The sequence below is a fragment of the Cervus elaphus genome, chromosome 12 (genome assembly GCF_910594005.1).
Source record: "Cervus elaphus chromosome 12, mCerEla1.1, whole genome shotgun sequence".
NCBI lineage: Eukaryota > Metazoa > Chordata > Mammalia > Artiodactyla > Cervidae > Cervus > Cervus elaphus.
The window spans coordinates 21,252,581-21,270,616 of NC_057826.1; the positions used below are offsets into that span (position 1 = coordinate 21,252,581).

The 18,036-nt window shown below is 42.9% G+C and overlaps 1 protein-coding gene across 1 annotated transcript in view; it reads right to left on the reverse strand.

Annotated features, from left to right (window-relative positions):
* Positions 1–6,967: 6,967 nt before the first annotated feature.
* The window catches only part of SLC39A9 (solute carrier family 39 member 9), a 42,199-nt gene continuing 31,130 nt past the window's right edge, over positions 6,968–18,036 (reverse strand). The window contains exons 5-8 of the mRNA XM_043919256.1: positions 14,455–14,523; positions 13,267–13,352; positions 12,623–12,757; positions 6,968–10,873 (exon numbers count right to left, since the gene is read on the reverse strand). Coding sequence (XP_043775191.1) covers positions 10,643–10,873; positions 12,623–12,757; positions 13,267–13,352; positions 14,455–14,523 — 521 coding nt within the window. The 3' untranslated portion in view covers positions 6,968–10,642. The remainder of the gene's footprint in view (positions 10,874–12,622; positions 12,758–13,266; positions 13,353–14,454; positions 14,524–18,036) is intronic.

The following is an 18,036-nucleotide window of genomic DNA, read 5'->3' on the forward strand; positions in this document are numbered from 1 at the left end:
CTTTGACTAGACAGGTCTTTGTTGGCAAAATAATGTCTCTGCTTTTTAATACACTGTCTAGGTTTGTCTGGCTTTTCTTTCAAGGGGCAAGCATCTTTTAATTTCATGGTTGCAATCGCCATTCATGGTAATTTTGGAGCCCAAGAAAATGAAGTCTCTCACTGTTTCCATTGTTTTCCCATCTATTTGCCATTAAGTGATGGGACTGGATGTCATGATCTTAGTTTTTTCATGTTGTTTTAAGTCAGCTTTTTCACTCTCCTCTTTTACCTTCATCCAAAGGCTCTTTAGTTCCTCTTCACTTTCTGCCATTAGGGTGGTGTCATCTGCATATCTGAGGTTATTGATATTTCTCCTGACACTCTTGATTCCAGCTGTGCTTCATCCAGCCCAGCATTTTGCATGATGTACTCTGCATATAAGTTAAATAAGCAAGGTGATGATATATAGCCTTGACGTACTCCTTTCCCAATTTTGAACAAGTCTGTTGTTTCTTGTCTGGTTCTAACTGTTGCTTCTTGACCTGCATACAGGTTAGGTGGTCTGGTATTCCCATCTTTTCAAGAATTTTCCACAGTTTGCTGTGCTCTACACAGTCAAAGGCTTTAGCATAGTTAAAGAAGCAGAAATAGATGTTTTCAACTCCACAGATAAGTGAAACATACAGCATTTATCTTTCTGTGTCTGGCTTATTTCACTTAGTATAATGTCCTCCAGGTTTACCCACATTTGTTGCAATGACAGATTTTATGGTGAAATAATATTCCAATGTGTGTGTGTGTGCGTATGAAATGTTCTTTTTCCATTCAACCATCAGTGAACACTTTCAGTTGTTTCCAAAGCTGGCTATTGTGAATAATGCTGCAATGAACATGAGAATGCAGATAGCTCTTCAACACACTGATTTCATTTTCTTTGGATATATATACCAGAAGTGGGATTTCTGGATCATATGGTAGTTCTATTTTTAATTTTTTGAGGAACCCTCATACTGTTTTCCATAGCGGCTGTAGCAATTTACATTTCCACCAACAGTGCACAAGGGTTCCCTTTTCTCCACACCCTCACCAATATTTATCTCTGGTCTTAATGAGAATAGCCATCCTCATAGGTGTGAAATGCTATTTCATTGTGGTTTTGATTTGCATTTCCCTGATGATTAGTAATGCTGAACACCTTTTCATGTACCTGTTGGCCATTTGTATTTCTTCCTTGGAAATATGTCTATTCAGGTCTTTTAGCCCATTTTTTCATCAGGTTGCTTCTTGGCTATTAAGTTGATTGAGTTCCTTACATATTTTGGATGTTTACCCCTTATCAGATAAATGGTTGGTGAATATTTTCTCCCATTCCAGATTATTTTCATTTTGTTGATTCCTTTACTATGAAAATGAACAGACATTTTCATAATGTTGCTTTTACCTTACAGTCTGCAGGCTCATGTGGTAGTCACCGTTCTTCCATGAAACAGGTATTAGCATGTCTGTTGTACATGCCCAGCCCACGGTAGTTAAATGTGTGAGTATCAACAGGGGTCCAGCACTCTGATCTTATGCTTCAGCCAGAGTGAGTCAGACACAGAGGCTTTCTTAACCCACTCCAGCCAGAGATGGGCAGGAAGACATTATCAGGCAGGGAACACTGACGAGGGTCTCCCGGGACGGTCACCGCCTGATTGGGCCTCTGAAGCTCCCAGCAACCTGGCCAACAGTGGCTTTTCCCATAGGGCCGTCTCCGCAGCCCCAGGCCGTCCCTGGCCCTGGCCCCACCCTCAGGCAGGCGGCCTGGCCGGTGCTGAGTGAAGGACCCAGGGACGCTCCCCCTCAGGTTCCCTGAGCTCTCCCGGCTCCTGCGTCAGTCTGATGCCTGGGCCCAGTGCGAGGGTCCTTAGAGGGCCAGGAAGCAGAAGAAACAGGAAGGTCTGGGCTCCAGGCTAGGCCCTGCTGTAGTACCGAATCTCTTCCATAGACATCTTTTCCTCCTCCAATCCTAATTCCATCATTCAGGCTCCCACCCTGGTTTCCGCAGGGTATGGCACTAATTCAGCTGAAACTACACTGTCCTCCTGGTTCCTTCCATCCTAGCACCTGTCTGTCTGCCTTGTCGGGAGTTTTTCTTTTCCCTTCCAGACTGTGAGCTCCTTGAAGCAGAGTCCAGGGCATGCAGTAGGTGCTCAGCAAATGCTTGCTGAACAGATTCTTTTTCACTTGGGCCCTGTTCTGGTGCTTCAGATTCTTGTTTCAATTTGCCAACTGAATGGAGACTGACTTCTGAGGCCCTCAGCTGTCCCTCATCTATAAAACAGAATCTGTGGGTAGGTGTGAAAGCAATGGATGTGAAAGCAATCTTTAGATGGATGGCAGACTTGACAATGGCTTTTGGCATTAGGATGGGTTAATTCCAGTTTCTGCCATTAGGTGTGTGAACCAAGGACGATCCCTGGACTTCTCTGAGCTTCTCAACTTGCACTGTGTAGTCAAGTCATCTTCCACTTGGACTACGCAGTAGCCTTTCCAAATGACTCCCCACCTACAGCAGGGTACCCCAAGGAATCCTGGCTCGCCACCATCACTCACATGATCTTCTCAAGACTCAAAGGTTCTTGTGAGCTTTTTGTTTAAAACCCTTGACTGGGTCTCCATTCCTTCAACTCTAGTTCCCCATTTCTGACCTTTGACTTAACACCCTCCTCAATCTGGTCCTGACTTATTGTCAGGGCTTAACCCCTGGTACCTTATCACATCTTCTCTGCTTTGGTTGCACTGTTTCTAATATCCCAAGGAGCTACCACGCTCTTTCACATCTTCTTTTCACTTGCTGTTCTCTTAGTCTGGAATATTTTTTGTATCTTCTGCAAATTCCACTTCAAGATTCAGCTCAAATGACTCTTCTTTTGTGAAGTCATTTCTGATGGCATCCCTTCTGGGGATTAAAGCACTTCTTTTTATAGAATTGTATTCCATTTTGACTAATTTCTTATGACCAGCATAGGTGTCAGACTCCTATACTAGTGGCAGGGCTTGGCTGCCCACAGGGGAACCCAAGAGGAAGGGGCTGGAGGGATGGAGAAAACAAGAGGTGGAGGGTGGGAGCTTTTGGGAGACAGCAATAGCAGAGGAAGATGGTGAGACACTTCCTGATCCAGGGCAACCAAGTGTAAGATCAGTGCCAGCCGCTGAAAGATGAAGGGGATGGGGAGAGCACATGTGGGCACAGAACCACCGCCCCGTCCCCAGGCAAACCCCCATTCTAGAGGTCTTGAGACAGGAAGTGCCTTGTATTATAGTTCAGTTCTCATCCGCAAGGTCATCCTCTTGCTAGGTAGGCGTCTGCCATCTCGACCCAACAACTGCTCACATCTGATGTCGTCAGTGTGATATATTTCTGGGGGTGGCCAAGGACCTCCTAACCCGCCAGCCTTTTCACAGCACTGATGCAGGTTCTCAGCATCCAAGGGCATCACTGAGAACAGCACAACTACTCAGAAAAACACCAAGGTAAAAAGGACTTCCCCTTGTGCGTGATGTGTGGGTTCAAATGTACACATTTAGCTTCTAAGAGCAAAGATAATACTTCACTAGGGGATGGGAGATGGGCTCAGTCTGGCCAATAAGCCCACAGCCATTCATTGTCACAATCTCACACACTTTCCCAGAAGGTCCGAGGGAGAGCTAGGGTGCTGCTTTCTCCTGTGGAACAGAGTTAACAATCCATGGGGCCAGGTGCGGGAGGCTTGGGTACCAGTGGTGGCTCCATCCTTAGTGAAAAGACCTTGGGCAAGTTACTTTGCAAAGCTCGTGGCTTCATACATTAAAAGGGGCCCTTCCAACTCAGCATCACGTTATCCTTGGACTATTTCTTTTAGATCCAGTAGCATATTCTTTTCTGGTTTCTCAAAGTGTAGAGCAAGGGTGAAGGCAGACAGAAGAGGAGAACGTCACACAGGTTCTATAAATTCTCACATTGCCACCCCCACCAAACCCTCAGCCCTGGAGAAGACCCAATTCACACAGGGGCTGGAGGCGTGGTGGAAGCAAGAGGTGGGGGTAGAGGCTTTGGGGACAGTGGGGACAGAGGAAGACAGTAGGTGGGGCTCTTCCAAGCCAGGTCTTTTAGGTAAACGAGAGAGTTGGGGAGGGAGAGCTGGGGGGTAGAAGGAAGATTGGGCACCCCTCCCAGCCTGGGTCAGGTCCTCTAATGGAACTGACACCCATGTTCAGAGGTGGAATGAGGGGAGTCCTTGGGGCCCAGCCAGGAATGGGGGAGGCAAACAGTCACCAAGCCCCACCTTGAGGTGCCAGGGGAGCCACTAGAGCGCAGAGATCGGGACGTTGTGGACTTCCTCCTGCACCAGGCATCATGTGGTGACAGGGACTCAGGATGAGGGCAGCCAGCACTGCCCCTGGGAGGGGCCCTGGTGGCAGCGGAGGCAGGAATTACAAGGACCTCGGCCGGGCTCAGTTATCTGTAGGATGTTCAGTCTGGAAGTCACCTAGGGAGCCAGCACACCAGCTCTCGCCTTCCCTCTCCTCCCTCCAGCTGTGGCACCTCTGGGGCAGGGTCCCTCTTCCTGGGCCCCTGGGCCTCTGCCCACAGGGGTCTTCCCTTTCCCACCTTTTCGAGCTCGTCCTGCCCAGCCTTTTAGTTCAGGGCAGCCGTCATCTCCCTCTGATGCTCTCCCTGAAGCCCACCCAGGATTTCTTGCCCCTACATGCTCTCTGTGCCTTCCTGGCTCCCAATAATAATAATTGACTTTATTGCCAATTGTTTTACTTGAACCTCTCACTGAACAACAAGCTCTCTAAGGACTGGATAAAGCCTTATTCCCTTCTGTACGCTCAGCTCTGGGAATTGCGTCCATAGGAAGAGCTGTTAACCCTGCTGAGTGACAAGAGGGTTGGTGGAGGAGAGGCAGGGCCCTCCTTTTGGTTCCATCCTAGGGAGATTATGGTATCTGTACCCTCCCACACTTGACAGCCCTTGAAGTTATCTGGTGATGGCTATCAAATTCCGCCCTCAAGAGCATTCCAGACATAATAACCCAGTGCCTTCTGCACTGTCTCCAGGGCCCGGCTTCCCATCCCCTCTTCACTGTGCTCTCTCCTCTGACGGCTCCAGAATAAGTCAGGATCCCTTTATGAATAAGGCAACCAGACTGGGACAAATACTTTCACTCATCCAAAATTTATAGAAACTGGGCAGTAGCTATCACTGCAATAGAAATCAGTAGCTAAGCCAGAAATGGGATCCAGGTTTTCCCATCCCTAAATTCGTCACACAGCACCTTACTAATGTTAGCACTGGATTCGTAACCTGAACCGGGTTAATTTCTCACCTGTCTGCTCAGTCTCCAGCCCTGACAGCCCTCACCTCAGTGTGAGACAAAGGCAGAGCTACAGCAAGGCCAGCAGGAGGTCCTGCCGGGAGTCAGGGCAGCAGCTAGTGGAGGGAAGCAGGGGAGAGCACAGATTAGGAAAAAAGTGGCCCCTCAGAACAGACTGATTCACTTAACAACATATTTTTTTGAGTACCTAGCTCCTGGAGCTTATATTTTAGCAGAGAAGAGGAACAAAGTAAAGACATATATTACAAAGCAGATTAAAAGGTGATCAGGTTCTTACCCCAGTGGTTCTTATCACTGATGAGCAGATTACAACTTTAAATACAGTGGTCACATCCATGGAATTCTCCAGATCAGAATACTGGAGTGGGTAGCCTTTCCCTTCTCCAGGGGATCTTCCCAACCCAGGAATTGAACCCAGGTCTGCCGCATTGCAGGTGAATTCTTTACCAGCTGAGCCACAAGGGAAGCCCAAGAATACTGGAGTGGGTAATCTTTCCCTTCACCAGTGCATCTTCCCGACTCAGGAATCAAATCGGGGTCTCCTGCATTGCCAGTGGATTCTTTACCAAATGAGCTATCAGGGAAGCCCTGGCCTAACTAAAGAAGATGCTAGAACAAGACTTGGAGGAAAGAGGGAACTGGAGGAGGGGCATTGACCCGGGGCAAACAGGGGGACACAAAGCTGGTTGATTTCCTACATTCTACAAACTACACTGTATGACACAGCTCTAGCTTGTTAAGAAATAGAAATTAAACAGAATAATGACTGTTGGCTATTTTGACTAAACCCGTATGTATATATACACATCTGTATACATATACAGGTACATAGATACATACATTTTGATCTCAGGGTGATAGGATAAAAGGGCTTTTGAAGATTTCACAACCCACTGCTTAAGGCAAAGGAGGGTTGACTTCTTGAGAGATGGCAAGAATCATGAGTACCATGTCCTTGAGGCTTATTTTCTTATTCATGAAGAGAGGTTTTCTGGAAACATGTTAACACTCTGGGTACATTTGTAACTAGTTGTAGCATGTGATACACATAGAAAGTCAGCACACAGTGGATTAGCAATAATGAAATCTAATGAATAAACAGATAAGTGATACATTTAAATGATACATGGCTATATATGGCCCTTATCAGTATATGTTAAAAACTGAGCTTCAGTACTACAGAGGGAGAAAATATTTATCAAATTTATAATTTTCACTTCCATTTAAATGTTTCCAGGGTCCACTGTTCATAGTGTCTACATACTCAGATTAGTAACTGTGCCCTTTGAAATGCATCCACTGTGATTGGGATCTACTGGCTTGCATCTCTTTTCTGGGATTAGATAGGTAACTTCATAAATAATATTTGCTAACAGCAAAGGCAAAGGCAAAAAAAAACGGTCAATAAATTGCTGTCTCTGGGTCAGATGGTATACTGAGTCCTTTATCTCCCTTCCACCTTTCTTGCCCTCCTTCCCCAAAGGAGGTTCATATAGATACATCTTTCCACTGCCCCACAAACCATTTCATTACCTTTTCTGATGTTCGAATGTGGGTCCAGTCTGGTCATCAAACGAAAAAACTGCTGAGAGGATCAAAATAATGAACCACTCACATATGGTATGCACTAATAAAAATTTAATATCATAAAACAAATCAGAAAACAGCAAAAACATTTTTTTTAACCATTCACAATTAAAGTGGAAAGAGACAAAAATTATAAGGCAGCCATCCATGGAATGATTTCATGTTTACAAAGGATCCAGAAAAAGGGGACATTTAAAATCACCGTTTAGGCTACCAAACCAGGGGAACTGCAGTGTTATCCCATGAGATTTCCCACTTAGTAGAAGACGCTATGAGAAAACAGATCAAAGCCAACCTTCTTGTGTTAGGCTGTGCATATCTAGAAAATTCCTAATTGTTGTCTAGCCCTTTCATGCAAGTCATTACACTTCCCTCAGGTCTTCTCAGGTGAATCTAGATGTCTCAGGTACTAAGGGGCTACGTGACTGGTTTTAATTTCATAGCATCTCCAACAGTGCTCTTTGGGTGATGTGGACCATTCTGTGTTCTTGCCTTGCCCGACAGCAGTTTTGGGTGAATCTGGTCCTCCTCAGTTCCCCATGGGGCTCAGGGGCCCCAAGGAAGGAACATGCTGTGGGGGCTTGTGCTGCTGACATACGCAGTTCCCGTGTTCAGTACCTGGCTACCATGCATCTGAGGGGCTGGCATGTCCTCCTAGTTCTAATCCTTGAAAAAGAGGAAAACCCAGGCAGTGACACTTAGAAGTAGGCCAGTAAAAAACACCATTACGTTTTCTTCTTTCTACAAAGAACTGACCACTCAAAACAGCCACCTCTCTCATTTCTCTAATGATTCAAAATATAGGAACAGACTTGGCTGTTTTGAATAGGGAAATAAAAAGGTGAAGAGGGAAAGGGAGAACACAGGGCCTCTCTGGTGGTGTTCCAACACTCTACACTCCAGGGCAGAATTCGCCTTTAGAGCTGAAATCTGGCAATAGCGTGCACAGGAAAGCCATCAGACCTGGAAGATGGCTGCTTTGGGGATATGGGAACTGACAAAAGCAATTCACTGGTGAACCAATAAAGGGAATGGATGAGTATAATTTTCCCCTTAATTTGCCATTTAAGAGAGCACTCGACATCTGAAGAAAGTCTATCCATACCTAGGAAAGGGAGTCAAATTGTAATCAAGATTAACTTTGGTTATGAGGAAGGAAGGACAATGCTTTTCATCATCAATTGCATCTCTTTGGTAGCCAATAATTCCATCTGTAATCACAGCAGCAACTGAAGTACTGCCAAGGTTCCCAAATGTGTGAGAGCATTAAGGCATCCACATCTAAGGAGGCAGTTTTTAACAAGAGGAAAATGGAGCTGAAATGTGCCAATAAGTGACCATCGGTGTGGCCTCTCTGGGACACTGCCCACATAAGTAAGTTCTCCCCCACCCTCCCAAATGAAGGAGGCCCCTGCCACGCTGCTGAGTACCCTGCTACCCGGAGATGCGTTTGAGCCCTGTAAGGTTAGTATGGCTATTTCTGCCTGCTGACCAGGAGGGAAATGAATGGTTCCTGGGGCAGCAGTTTTAAAATCTGGGAGAGCCCACAGCTCTTGAGAGCTGATAGGCCTTGCAAGGTTTGCTTGTTAATGTGGGGTCCAGAGGGGAAGGCCAATTTGGAGGTTAGATGGTTCTGCCCTTGCCAGAGTTCAAGGCCCTACCCGGCAAGATATTCTAGCCCAACTTTTAAGTGTGATGGCAAGGCACTGCAGAAAGAGGCTTTGGCCAGCAGAACAAATTTATGATCATTGCACAACAATATGATAGAAAAGTGCCACTATTCAAACCAGACCAGACACTAAAATGAGCTATTTATTTAACGAAGTACATTTCCAGGGAGAATCAAGGCAACCATGTCATTTTGAGGGACTAAGTGAAACCCCATGACTCTCTGAAGTCCGAGCTGTTGGCAGGAAAGTCACTTAGACTTTCATGCTGCACCTTCTGTTGGTTTTTATGCTGTTCGCAACGGTTCCCAGCCCCTATCCAAAACCAGATCCTGTTTACGCTACTTTGGTCTAGCCAGCAGAGGGCTCCCAAGTTCTCTTTCCACAGCTGCTGACCCAGTGACAAATCTAGGAAGGAAATAGAGAAATCCTGGGCATGCTGGTTTACGTGTTATATAAAACGTTTCACAAACTTCTAAATCCAATGCCTTGACAAAAATAGTCTTGGTTCACACTTTATGAAATGTGCTTTGAAATGGTACAGAAAATCAAAATAAATTAACAATATAATATTATACACTTATTCGATAACACAAGGTTTACAGGGATTTTTGGCAAATATGGACAAATTATCCTAGTTTGCTTACTATTTTTAATATCTCAATTGGTTAAATTACCAGAATATCAGTGATTGTATCATCTCACATACGAGGAAGTTGACATTTTAAGGGCTTAACAAAGCTGCAATTGACACAAAGGTAACTTCATTGAAAGGAACAGAGAACAGAGACAATATTATCTTTATCATCACAGTTCCAAGAAGAGGTTGTCCTGATGAGAACTTAACTCACAAAAATATTAGCATCACCACCAGCAGTAAGCAGCAAATTGTCGGGAGGAAGGGCTGTAGGGAAAAGTTACGGATAAAATATGGGAAAGATGAAGAGACAAAAGACATGATTTTAATAAGCGTTAAATCAACAGGCAAACACCTCCCATTTGTGATACATCTTGACTTTCTTCACTGCTACAGGTGCTTACGTGATGCTGACCTGGCAGTCCCAAAGGAGCACTGAGTATTTTGCCAGAGGGACTGCTGGTCTACTAAGATAAATACTTAAAGAGACAAAAAAAGGACAAGTAGGTTTTGGTGATCTTCTAAAAAGGTTACTACAAAGATGTCAGTAACTGTCCAAATTCACTTAAAATTTAACACCCCTTAATTTCCAAAGATACTTTGGGATCTGACTGTTCTTAGAACAGTCAGAAGGGAAGCCTAGGTTGGTCTGAACCTCCTAGAACTTGGCTCCTCCACTACAAACAGGAGGACTTGAAAAAAAATGTTTTATAAAACACGTCACCTCTTTAAAAGCTAGTCCACCTCTGCTGCTCCATCTGATGGAAGGCAGGCTCTCTGTAAAGAGGCACGTGCTAAATGGGGTGTTTAAGTCTCCCCAGATGTCCCCTCTTCAACAGATCTCTCAAGTGTAAAGTCAGTTTTCAATGTGTCTTGCCATCATTTTCTTGACTCTAGCCCCAAATGAACTACTTATCTTTAGCATCTAACACAGTGGGCATCATGACCTTCATTCAAGGCAAGTGGCATAGATGCTAAAGCACCAGTCTTACACGGTGAGAACCATGTTAAAAAATCAATGGATAAAGTGGCAGAGCCTCTAAACTAAGAGATTTAGCTTAATTACAGAATACTGTACTTTCATAATTATTTCATTATGAGTAGGAAGTTCTCCACTTTTCCTTAAAACTAAATTCCATCTTCCCTGAGAATAGGGTTAAGGGAAACATCAAAACTCAAAATGCCAAGGGCCCTTGAAAAGACAACACAACGGAATGTCTGTATCCTTCGCAGTGTGTTGTTTCTACTTGAAAAGCTTTCCGTTACTCCAGGTTTTCATCTCACCTCCCTCCGGACTCTTCAGGAATACAGGTGGAGATGGGCAAGGCGAGACAGGAGACTGAGGGAGTGAGCGGCTGTTCTCACTGAATGGCGACCGGCCATGGACCGAGGCTGGACCCTCACCAGTTAATGCTGATGTCCTACTGACAGAACGAGGGGGATGAGGCAACCCAGAACCAGGGCTGCCACCTCCAGGCGGCTGAGACCTCTCCCTCCAGTGGGGTCAGGTTTGTGGCTGTGCCCCAATCCGCCCACCTCAGGGAGGACATGTACTGTGGCAACGTAAAGAAAGGTCCCGGCAGAGAAAAGCATCGCCACTCCAGTGGCATTGACCTCTGAAAGGGCTTCTTTACTGCTCTGTGAAGTAAGAGAAAGAGAGAAGAAAATTAAGTCAAGTAACATGCAGAGTCAGAAAGAAGAATAATTAAAAAAACACTCAATATTCATAACTGGTGTGATTTGGGAAGTGGGGACACCTTGAGATCAGAACAATTTTGTTATTTATGGAAACCTTCCAAATAAGGGTTTAAGACTATTGGCCAAGTGTGCATGCGTGCTCAGCCGTTTTAGTCATGTCCGACTCTTTGCGACCCTATGGACTGTAGCCTGCCAGGTTCCTCTGTCCATGGGTTTCTTCAGACAAGAATACCGGAATGGGTTGCCATGCCCTCCTCCAGAGGAATCTTCCCAACTCAAGGACTGAACCTGCATCTCCTAAATTGCAGGCAGATTCTTTACCCACTGAGCCACTTGGGATTACTTTTACAAACAAACTTCAAGATTATTAAGATGGAATCAACAGCATTAATGCAGATATCAAATTTCATACATTCACTTGTTCTACTAATATTAACAAACATCCCATATGCACCAGGCTCTAGGCCGGGGCCTGAGATATAGTGATAACTGAGATGTAGCACCTGCCCTCATAGAGCCTAGAGATATCTCAAAAGCTAATCTTTACACAATTAATTTCCATCTTTTTTTTTAATTAAAAAAGTGGCCCAAAATAACAAAAAGAAAAAAAAAAAAGTGGCCCTACAGACTAAGACAAGGAACTGAAAATTTAAGAACATGCCATAAACATAACCTGTAACTCCATGCCTCCAAAATTATCATATCTTTTTGTCAAAAGTTCTAGAAACTTACATTGATCAATGAAGTGATAAACAGGATAATATTTAAAAGGGAACTATGTATTATTACTCATTGACTAAAAGAAGATAAAGCTCTTCAGGTGAACAATGAGGTATTAGCAATCCAGATCAGCTAAGCCTTGACTGACAGGAACGTAACCATTCTTTAACCATTTCATTTCTCATGTTCCTTTCAACGCAAGCTTTTCTATATCAAATACGAACTGAATAACACTCAGAAGAATCAGTGATCTTCAGAGAGTGTGGGGGAAAGCCCTAAGTTGGTTTGGTTCTAAGATCTTCCTCTGTCGCCTGCCAATTGATATTTAAGTAAAACGGGGAGGGTTGTTGTTAAGAACTACAGCCCTAGTGGACAGAATAAGAAGGCACGGGAAGGTCTAACTGGAGCAACAGAGCAGAATGCCTGGGCTCTGATGTGACAAATGACACACGCCACTTCAGGACTGGAGGTATGATCAGTGTAATGACAAAGACCTGGGTACTTAATATGCAGTGATATGAGAGCTGGGAGTAGAAGAATCTGAGTCTTAGCTGAACACAGAGATCTCTGCTCATTCCCTACCGCTCTTAAAGCTGCTGCAAGCTCATTACTCACACTTCCTGTGCTCACATTACATACACACTGTTGTGACTTATTATGTACCAGTTAAATATAACTGGCATGTCTGATAAGGTTTAAATTGGATTGTTTTAAAGATCACGTATTTGTGCAAATATTTTTGGAACTGATGGGAAAGAAGTTTTTTAATTAAATGAATAAGAAAATGTTCTAAATTTATGAAGCAGATTGACTTGGAATTAAGATGTACACTTTGTACAGTACAGGTTTTTAAGTTGAATTATCTTTTTAGCTTGAGGCAGTAATTGAAAACTTCAACATAAGAGACCGTAAGTTTTGGCAGATCACAGGAGTTAGATACTCGTCCAGACAAGCTTGATTCAGACTTACCTTACTTAGTCCTAAGTACGTCACCATGGACATAACTGGGGCTGCCAGTGCAAAGACGAGTAAGTGCTTTCTGATTCGATTCCGCTCAAGGCCTGCATGCATTAAGAAGGAAACTAGCCCAAAAGCAGCTGGTGCCTGGAAAAGAAAAACTACCCCTTATTACTCTAGAAATCTGGGTTGCTTCTACATGATGAAGTAATGTCATTTGACTAAATTATTATCATATAAGAAAACCAAGTATAACAAACATTAAGTCTGAGCTCTGCCTTTTAGAAATTAATGTTCTAAGCTAGAAAACGTCCCATTTGTGTGTGTGTGTGTGTGTGTGTGTGTGTGTGTGAAATAGTTAAGCATAAGAAAGGAAAAATATTATGAACAAAAATTACCATGAAATACAGAAATCTGTAGAGGACTTAAGAGTTTGTGTATATGCCATAAAAAAATAAAATCCCTTCAACTGACAAGTTTAAGAAAATGGTAGCAAAAGACCTAGTTTTAAACAGATTTACTCAATTCTCTAAGCTGAACAGCAGTTATGAAAATAACTACAAAAGCCTTTCCATTCTAGAAAAACACAAAGACCAAAGAGAAATTTTAATTATAGGTGCAGTCCATAACAAATCTTACACCAAAATTTTGCTTACCTTATGTAGCATTATTGCCACAAACACAATTAACTGGACACTAGTTTGTGAAGTAGAAGCTGCTGCTCCCAAAGCAACACCGTCAGCTGAATTCGGAAAAAATGAAACATAAAACACTATAAGTAACAACTATAATAGTGTGGTGGGTGAGTGTGTGGGCTTCAGACTCACATAGAGCTGGACCATGCTCTGGGAAGGTTACTTAAGCTTTCTGAACCTTAGCCTTCTGATTTCTAAACTGGGTTCAATAAAGTACATATTTCTAAGGTTTTCATGAAGTAACATATGTGAGGAGCTTAGCACAGGTGCTATTTGATATTTAATAGGCCAGTTATTGTTGCTGTTGTTGAAAAAGTATGATGCTCAAAAATCTACTGACTAATCAGTTCAACTGCAATAACAGAAAAAGAAAGGAATTTCAAAGGAGGCATCTCTGCATCTTGCAAGTGAAAAAACAAAGACACCACGACTTCGCATAGATGATTTATACATAATGAGTAAACACTGGCTGGATGGATGAATTTTCTGTTAGAAAAGCATGTGTTACTACAAAGTCCAGATAATAGGGTGTCAGCTTTCACATGCTATTGTCACTTACAGACTGCTACAACTGGGACTGGTTGTAATTATGATTCAAAGGTGCTCTCAGTCAGCACTGCTGAGACTTCTGACACTCTACAGCCCACCCCTGCCTCAACTGGCATTCTGGATAGATATTAGGTAGCAGGGCTATTCAGTACAAAAGTGTTCAAGCTCTTGTGCAGATGAGGTCCTAGGGAAAAGGTTAGCAAACTTCTCTTAAAGGGCCAGATAGGAAATATTTTAGCCTTTGTGAGTCATTCGGTCTCTTGCAACTACTCAACTCTACCACTGTTGTGTGAAACTAGCCACAGATTATACGTAAACAAGTGGCCATGGCTATATTCCAATACAACTTTACTTATGGACACTGAAATTTGAATTTCATGTAATCTTCATGTGCCATGAATTATTCTTTTTCATCCGATTAGAAATATAAAAACCATTCTTAGCTTACAATCCCCTGACACTGAGTATTCTGGGGTTCGTGCTTCTGTCGGAGGACTTCATTAAACAACCCCTTCTCCAAAAGGTCAACCCCAGAGTATTTCCTGTGTATGGTACCTGTGTGACAGAAAAGAAAGGGGTTCCACTGCAATCTGAACCCACCTGCAGCATGGACGACCAGACCCAGCGTGGTGGTGATTTTGGAATTGCTGGGCCTTGCTGTTTCTGGATCTGAAGTAAAAAATAGGCAAGTCAGCCATGAAGCAACGGGAAACAGAAACTAGTAGAACATTCACCTGGAAGTGGAAGAATTCTTTGAAAGCTGTTTTAGGTAGACTATTATTATTTTCCTTACTATTGTCTTTTTCCTTTTGCTTCAAACACTTAGAAACTTCTCCTGTCCTGAAGAGACGGGCAGATGGGAACTCCTGACCCAGGCTTCTCTGAACAGGCACGATGTCACCCTAACTGCCTCACACCCCTTACCATTCCACCTCTCCGAGGAACCGGCTCTGTGGCCTCTGACCACTTCCTCTCTAGACCAATCTCATTGTCATTGCCTCCCCTTTCCCCTTCCTTAGCCTCCTGCAACTTTATCTTTATTCTAACATCAAAATGTCTGTCACATTTGCCTTTCTCCATTTTACTGCCACCATCCTAACCTAAATTTTCATCAACCCAAACACCCTCTTCTCAACCCCTGAACCAGCAGGAGATCTGGATGTCTCCTCTCACTCTCATTTCTCCCTAACCAAATTCATCCAACATATCCTTGTCAGAATCATCTTCCTAACTCACTACTCTTTTGATGGGTCAGTTAACAAGAATCTTCTACTTTTCAAATTCAATCCAAACTGCTCTATTAAGTAGGTTCTTGAGCTCTACATCAACTGATATCATTGTATTTCTCATCGTATTTCTCCAGTTAAACCAGTTTCTTTAACACCCTGTCCAACATTTTGCCACATCTGCCTTACCATCTGTACTCAGGCTCTCCTGTTCTCTCTCCACACTACACACAGACACACATATATTTCCCTTCCTGGAATATACCATTTGAGAGTATACTACACTTTATACTACTCATTAACTCTTTACCCCTAGATCCTTCAGTGTGTATTTCTGATGGGAAAGGATATTTTCTTACATAATCACAGTAAAGTTATCAAATTCAGTAAACGCCATTGAGATTTTTTTCTACTCTCTCTTGCATATTTTATTTTTGTCAATTGCCCAAGAATGACTTTCAGAGCATTTTTCCTTTCCCAGGAAGAATCCAGTCTAGGACTGCATGTTACACTTGGCTGTAACTATCTCTTTAGTCTCCTTTAATCTGAAACATTTTCTCTGCCTTTGATTTCTGTGACATTGATATCTTGAAGAATACATTCCCCTCCCTGCACCTTTCTTGTTTTTTAACAGAGTGATCCCTACTTTTGGATCTGTCTGATGTGTCCTTAGACAAAGCATTCTTGGATGGAATACTACACAGGTGATGCTTCTCAGGCTATCACACCCAGACGCACAGGATGTACACCTGCTGCTCACTGGTGGTGTGCATTTTGGACTACATCTTGGACACTGTAAGCATTATTTAGTGGATACTATGGATTCTATTACATTCCTCCAAAGAATGTTGATTTCTTTTTTGCTTTGCTTTAAAGTAACCTGATTTGGCTCAAACTGCAAATTCTGTCTTCTGGGCAGCTGCCTAAGTCTCAGTTTAGTTCTTTCATCTTTAGCGGACCTGCCTGGAGCCTGCCCAAGAAAGCATGGTTCAGGGCTTAGCCAGAGACTTGGGTAGTTTATACACAGAATTTAGCGCTGACTTTCTCTGTCTGTCTCCTTTCTAAGATTCTCCTCTCACTCTGCAGTGACTGTAGTTACCTTGAACTCTGTCCTCTTTAGGCCAGAAAGACTCTTCTATCAGTTAGCTACCCCATAGGAACTGACTGCTAAAAGCATTGAAACAGGAACTAAAAGCTGTAAAAATCGGTTCCCAGTGTAGACTCCCTTCCAGAATTTGCCTCCTTTAGGTGATTCTCCAGTGTCTTCAGACAGTGGGTTTTCACTCTGTCTAAAGTTTATAGTTACCTGCAGGGGGGTTGATCTAATAGGAACTTTCTGCACACACTGAAGCAAAGTATCAGTGACATTAATCTTGATCATCTGATCAAGGTATTGTCTGATTTCTTCATTTAGTTACTTTTTTCCCCCTGTGTAACTAATAAGCAAATCAAAACATACCCTAGATCTAACATTCCTTAACGATTCTGGCCTGAGCCAATTTTTACTAGAAAGGTTGCAAAAATGTCCAATTCCAACTGCTTCCATGTTTACCAGTTGGTATTTAGCGTTCTGCTGGAAGCAAATGCCCTCCCCTCTTTTATCTTTCTCTCATGTGGATGTGCGCATTGACTCCCATTTTTTTTAATGCTTTATTGCTTTTTTAATTTTTTTATGCTTTATTGCTGTTCTTAATCATCTCAGTGGACAAACTGTCTGAGATCTGGCCAATGGATGCCCCTTCAAGCTGGTTCCTATATTCTGTGACGTTCCCATCTTTTTCCTTCATATATATTTTGAGCACTAGATATTTCAAGCTCATTTTACACTTACCCTGCCCCATCCTAGAATCAGTCATTTCTCTGAAGAGCCCTGATATCCTCATTGCCAGTGGGGTGTCTACTTCTAGGCCCTCTCTACACACACAGCTATGACATACACCCATGTATATTTAAACACACATGTATATATGTACACATACACATACACGTTTTCAAAATCATGATTCCAATAGCTCCAATTCCAATCCACCCCGGCAGGGGTTCTTTCTTGCTTTCCCTCATTCCCTGTTTGCATGTCCCTTCTTCCTCAGTGAGGACTCTGGTTTCACCAACAGCGGCACATCTACTCATTTACTCAACCTTGTAACATATCCAAAATAGTTTCAGAACACTTTTGCCCACACCATTACAAAAGACAAAGCCTACTAAAAAGAGTTCAGTATTGTTTATACTTCTTCTGCAACTCTACCCACTACTAAAGGTATATAGCCAAATAATTACATTCATGAATTACTTGAATTTGTTTTTTCTAAGTCCCTTTCAGTGTGATTGTGTTATTCATTTGATGTATAGTTCATCTGTTTCAGTTAGCTCCCCCACCCCTTGTTGACTTCATTTTATATTTTGAATATGGAAAACATTAACATATTTCCAAAAGTTAAAACTGTATCAAAAAGGCATGCCCAGGGAAGTGTCATGCCCTTTCTTAAAACCTTTCTACCCTATCCCACAACTGCCCTCACTCCTACAAGTAATCAACTTTGGTTTCTAGTTGATTCTTATGTTTCTTTTTTGTAAAGATAAGCAAATATATACATGTTTCCTTGTTTCTCCTTCTTTCTTACACAAATATATGACAGACAGTAATTTATTTTTGTTTTTTACCCCCCCTCACTTAGCAATATTTCCTGGAAATCTCTCCCCCTTGGTTGACAGAGATTGGATTCCTTACTTTATTTCATTTCTACAGAGAACTCAATTACATAGACACATCATACTTCACTCAGTCAGTCTGCATGACTGGACACTGAAGTGGTCTTACGATGACAAACGATGCTGCATTGATTAATCTTGTGCATATGTATCTTCACACTGAAGCTGAATTATCAGAACAGATTCCTAGAAGTGGGATTTTTAGCTTGAAGGGTAAACTCCCCTCCACAGGGACTGTACCACT